This window comes from Hippichthys cyanospilos, chromosome 3 (assembly GCF_059441005.1).
Source record: "Hippichthys cyanospilos isolate Australia breed blue-spotted pipefish chromosome 3, RoL_Hcya_1.0, whole genome shotgun sequence".
Lineage (NCBI taxonomy): Eukaryota > Metazoa > Chordata > Actinopteri > Syngnathiformes > Syngnathidae > Hippichthys > Hippichthys cyanospilos.
This window is the reverse complement of record NC_142371.1, coordinates 19,197,220-19,203,098: the sequence shown is the minus strand read 5'-3', so window position 1 is coordinate 19,203,098 and position 5,879 is coordinate 19,197,220. Positions and strand designations below refer to the sequence as shown.

Here is a 5,879-nt window from a genome sequence, read left to right as displayed (position 1 = left end):
AAGCAGAAGTGCATCAATTGTTTTATTTAAAATGCATGCAAAACAGTCAAACAAAATAACATTCTTACCGCTGGTGTTTTGGTATCTTTAGTATTAACAATAATAATAATAATCACCCCTCACTTACAGTGATGCAATTTTACGAGATTTTTACCAGAAGCTGACATAGTCTTCAGTTATACTTAATTTCGACAAGGAATGTTCAATACCACTTTTTTCAGATCGATATGACTACGGCTACTCAATTTATGAGTAGTCACCGCTATAAGTACCGATTCCATCAGTACTTTTGTCGCACAAAATTTCACTCATGGACATAATTTTAAAGAAAGACCAATAGAACTTTTCCCCAAATTTTCATGAAAGATTGGCGATATTCTAATTTGTAAGTTTTACGTTGAAATAAAGCCAGATTTCGATACTTACTGTTAGAAGTCGCCCATCCCTAGTTTTTTACTCAAAGTGTTAATTTCGCACTGCCGAAAAAACAAAACGAAACATAACTTTAGAGAAGTTTTCCCTCGGAACTTTATACAAAATTCCTTCACAAAGTGCAAGCTGAATCATTGGTCTTTGGTGTTGATTAAAAACGATGAAAGAGTAGGAATTTACAGTACTTTTTTAATTCTTATTTTCACGCGTATCTCAGAAAGCACTAAGGCATTTTATCAAATCAAATTATTGATTTCCTCTCATTGTATTTAAAAGGGTTTCAATTATACACAGATTTTAACATTTAGTAAAGATTTACTTTGATTTGAATGACAGATCTAAAAACAATTCATGTTGTGTTTGTACATTTCTGCAGTCCAGCATTCAATGTAAAGTATTACTAAAGTAATCGATTACTGTATGTCTTTTAGTACTAATGTAATTACTTAGGTACTTTAGTAGGTACTTTAGTACGTTAGGTAATCAATTACTTTAGAACACGTTCACTTATTAAATGACCTAAAGTAACTGATTAATCGAATGTATAAAGTAATTGAGTACTTCAGTACCTAAATACCGAATGTGATTGCAATTACTTTAGTCCTTTTAGTACTTAGATGAATAGATTACTTTAGTACTTAACATAAAGCAATCAATTTCTTTTGTAAATTAGCCTAGCACTTAAAAAAACAACAAAAAAGAAACAAATATAAACACATGCCAAGGATTGAACACCTGGACAACGAAACGTAAAATGCTGTCTTTGGGATTGAATGAGTTAAGGATATAAGGTATAGATTTATGCGTAGTGAATAATGACACCATTTTTACTTTTATTGCACGGCCGCAAATGGTTAGGACACAGAAAGTTGAAATAATAGGCAAATATCGTCCGTTTGTCCGATTATTTATGGCCGACGCTCGAATCGTCCGATCGATCGTCCGGGCCCTCGAAAGCGCCCGTAGGACGATACGAAGGGTGATAGGAAGCACCCCTACTGCAGCGGGCTGCTCTTGCGGCACAGCCGAGTCGCCGACGTCAGCGTCTGGCGGTTGCGTCTCCGCTTGCCGGTCAGCAGCGTGTAGAAGAAGGGATTCACGCAAGAGTTCCCGTAGGTCAGTCCCGTGAGGATCCGGTTGACCGTCACCTGAGTGCCGACCGGTACCGTCCTCAGCATGTCCGGCTGGTAGAGGGGCAGGAGCTGCCAGATCCAGAAAGGCAGGAAGCAAGCCCAGAAGGCCAGAACGATGCCCAGGATGAGGAGCAGGACTTTGGGTTTGGGAGCACGGGCGGGGCAAGCGGGACTCGCCCCGGCGCCCCACGGGGCCCGGGTCTGGGAAACCCAGTAAAGTCGGCCCAGGGTAGCGTAGAGAGCGCCGATGGCCAGGCCCGGACCCAGGATGCTGGTGCAGAAGAGCACGCTCATGTAGGCCTTGGAGCTCTGCTCGTCCCAGGCGGGGACGCACAGTTGGCCCTCCTGGTTCTCTCCGTCCTCCAGGTGCAAGGTGATCATCATGGGCAAGCTCAGCGCCACCGCCAGCCCCCAAGCCAAGCTCACCCGCAACAGGCCCGACGAGTTCCTGGAAGAGGTGTGCAGCGGCCGCGCCACGGCCCGGTAGCGATCCAGGCTCATGGCGGTGAGGGTGAAGATGGAAGCGTGCATGGTGAGGAGGTCCAGGCTCAGGAGAAGACGGCAGCCCAGCTCGCCGAAGGCCCAGTCGGACGCCAGGCTGTCGTAGACGATGAAAGGGGCGGTGAACAGGTAGAGCAGGTCGGCCAGGGCCAGGCTCAGCACCTGCAGGTGAAGAGAGGAGGAGGAGGAGGAAGAGGAGAGCGGCGAGGAGGAAGGGGAGAGCGAGGACGGGTTGGAAAGGCAGGAGGGCGCGGGGAGCGGCGCCAAGCAGCAGGTTAGTCCCACGCCGTTTCTCCTCCTGCTTCTCCTGCGCCTCAGGAGGAGAACCAGGGTGTACAGGTTGCCCACGATGCCCAGGAGGGAGAGCAGGGAGAGGAAGGAGCAGAACACGGCGGTGGATGCCGGGCTGGGGGATGGCCAGGTCGGGGTCGGGGACCAAGGCGGGGACGCGTTGGGGCTGGTGTGTGGGGAAGGTGGAGACAAGGAGCCCGACGGGTCCATTTATCAAGCTGCTTAAGAGGAATCGTCGCAGCCGCTCAATGTTAGTGAAAGCTCGAGCTGTTTTCGGTAATGGCCGGAAAGCAGCAGACGGATGAGGGGGGACCGAGAAACAAAAGGACAGGTGTTATTTTCGCATCGTTCGGGGCCGGAAACAACGCAGTTGAAATATTTTCCCTCTGGTAAAACTGTTGGAAAATATAAACGTGAATGATCGGCGTTTATGGCAACGGTGTTAGCTAGCGCGGCAAAGCTAGCAAGTTGTTTGCGCAGGTCTTTTTTCCTTTTTTATTAAGATTTTTATGAGATATTAATTTTCACGTCACAATTAATCATTTTAAAAACACATTTGGCCACTTGCTGTCTACTGAAAATGACTAGGCCACGCCCCTTAAAGGTGTGTGTGTGTGTGTGTGTGTGTGTATATATATATATATATATATATATATATATAACCATATATATAGGTATATATATATATATATATATATATATATATACCTAAATGTTGGGTTGGTCCTTTTTTCAATCAAAATTTGATTATTTCAACCCAATGATATGACTGTACTTTTTCAAATGTATATAATATATAATATATAATAATGTATAAACCTATTTTGTAAAAAAAAAAAAAAAAAAACATTTTTTTTTCCCATAATGCCACAGGCATTGACTTGCGTTTGCACAAGTTAAAAAAAAAATATTTGTTGAGAAGCTACATCATACCAATTCATACAAAAAACAAGTAACTAAATGTTTAGTATTCATGTGTATGGTTTTATTTGGATGTTTATTCAGATTTTTTCCCATAATTGAGTATTCACTTGTCCGCTCCGCGATGTTCTTTGAATTTTTGCAAGTGCGTTCCAACGTATTTAAACACATTCAAACATATTTGCAAATACATTCCAATGAGTTTGCCAGTCAAAAATGTTTTCTTCGCATTGGCAGCTCCGTGCCTCCGTATGAAAGCCAATTTTGAAATATTTGGATGACTTGCCCAACTCGAAATGTTATCGCTTTGCTCACCCAACTTTTTTTCACGTGTTGGAGATTTATATTTGTTTCACGCAAGGCGTAAAAAGCAACAAAAGATATTCAATGTGACGCAAGGTGATCTACACCTACTTCGAGTGTGACACATAAAGAAAATAAAAAGTTGTGTAAACATGCAGTAAAATGAAAATGTCAGCGAAACCAATGGTTTATGTAAGTAGCGCAAACCATCCGCGGTTGGCGCGGCCTTCCCGGTTTTATGGATTCCTCGGGAGTCGGGCGGAGCGGTCCTGGTTTTCGTAAATAATTGGATTTTCAGAGTAGGCGGGCTCCAATTGAGGCCGTAAATCTAGACGGAAACATTTCAAAGCGGCCCATCGGTTGGACGCCAATCAGCAAAAGTGAGATACCTCAAGACGTATATCTTGCATGAGATTGTGACCCGACTGAGACGTTTGGCTAACGTTTTAAACCGCATCCTTGGTTGGAGATTCACAATGGACGTGTGTTGAGCGCGGATACATCAAAGTGCCCGCGGGGTGCCACAAATGGAGACCCGGGCGGCACCGGGGTTAAGAGCTGCAGTTGAACTGGAGAGCAGCAGCCGGTCCTCCCCCGCTGTGCCGCGTGCCTCCACGTTTACCACTTTCGCTTTGAATAGCGTTGCTAATGTTCATCAGCGCGTTTTTCCCGGCACCGTGGGAGGAATTCACCTTGACTTGTGAAGATTTTACTTCACGAAGATAGAAATAGTCTTTGTGTCATCGGGATAGGACTGGCTCTAGTTGTGGACTTGGACAATTGCGGGGGGAAGAAAATAATAATACAAATATATGTGTGTATATACACATATATGCGAAAGTCATGGAGATGAGTTTTCGTAATTAACGAAAACACAAATTTTCAAGGGAGATTTTGTAGCGAATTTGGAGAAATTTTCTACAAAAACAACATGTTTAACATGCTTTCCTTTCCCAGCAGACAAAATGTTCCAATTTTAATCAAAGCGTACGAAACATTTAATTTTCTTAAAAAACTTAATGTCGCAAAACTTAATGTCGCAAAACTTTAAACATGTTTTACTCAAAACTAGGGATTTCCATTTGACAACATTCAAATTGCTGTAACGTTGTCAAATTTTTAGCAAACGTCGATTAATATATATTATTTTAAAGGCAATTAATGTAATTATTAATACCTCAGTTTTCATTTTCTGGATCATCGTGATGAAGCAATACATATATATATATATATATATATATACTGTATATGCATGTGTGTATGTAAGTGTGCATATATACACTAATATATAGTATATATATATATACTGTAAATGCATGTGTGTATGTAAGTGTGCATATATACACTAATATATATGTATATATATATATATATATATATATATATATATATATATATATATATATATATATATATATATATATATATATATATATATATATATATATATATATATATATATATATATATATATATATAAACAAAAGAAACGAAAGAAAAGGCCTATTTATACATTTGAACAAAGTATCTCACCTCAGGGAAGGTACTGCAGAAAGAATATTCCACCATTTCATCTGCTCAAAAAGTTCACGTTCCATTTTCCATATTCAAATTCCCAGAATTAGTGTTTGGGTAAGGAAATGGAAGCTTCTGCCGGATGAAACTGGAGCTCCGAAAGTTTGCGATGCGAACTCTTCCGTGTTGTCCCGTCTCGCCTGGTGCGAGCTCCTTCTCCTCAGCTCAGGCTTTGATTCGTCCACCACCCCATGTGTGTGTGTGTACATATGCGTGTGTGTTTGAGGGAAAAAGGGGGTGGGATGACGAGTGACGGTCTTGTCCTACACATTGTTTAATAATAATATAAAGTTGTGTGGTCCGAAACTGGACCACAGTCGGTCCTAGATGGCAGATTTTTTTCTTTTTCTTTTTTTATTTTATTTCATTGACAGATTAATTTCCATCCTAATTATCCGCTCCACAGCATAGAAACATATTTCTACATTTTTACTAATCACTGTATGCCCAATACAAAACACTTGTACTTCCAAAATATATTTTCAGATCATTCTTTTTAAGCCGCTTTAAATGATGACAGAAATATAAGAGCTTTATATCATTCTCATACTTTAGTTTCGTCATCGTGTTTTGATGGTTTTCCAATGTTTCAAAAGCTCCAAGCCGAACGTAAATCACACTTTGGACCCCTTGCAACGACCGACCTCAAAATCATGACTATAAATGGTATCATAATATTGTTTTGGCAAATAATCAGTTGAGGTCTTTGACGGCTGTATTAAG

General features: G+C 41.2%; 1 protein-coding gene across 1 annotated transcript; it reads right to left on the bottom strand.

Moving 5' to 3' along the window:
* Positions 1-1,427: 1,427 nt before the first annotated feature.
* On the bottom strand, positions 1,428-2,567 carry uts2r3 (urotensin-2 receptor 3). The gene has a single exon (XM_088410978.1). The coding sequence runs from the start codon at positions 2,565-2,567 to the stop codon at positions 1,428-1,430; it is 1,140 nt and encodes a 379-aa protein (XP_088267104.1).
* Between the last annotated feature and the right edge of the window lie 3,312 nt (positions 2,568-5,879).

Excerpts from the sequence above, each read along its gene's own strand:
- uts2r3 (XM_088410978.1), bottom strand. The coding sequence starts at position 2,567 with ATGGACCCGTCGGGCTCCTTGTCTCCACCTTCCCCACACACCAGCCCC.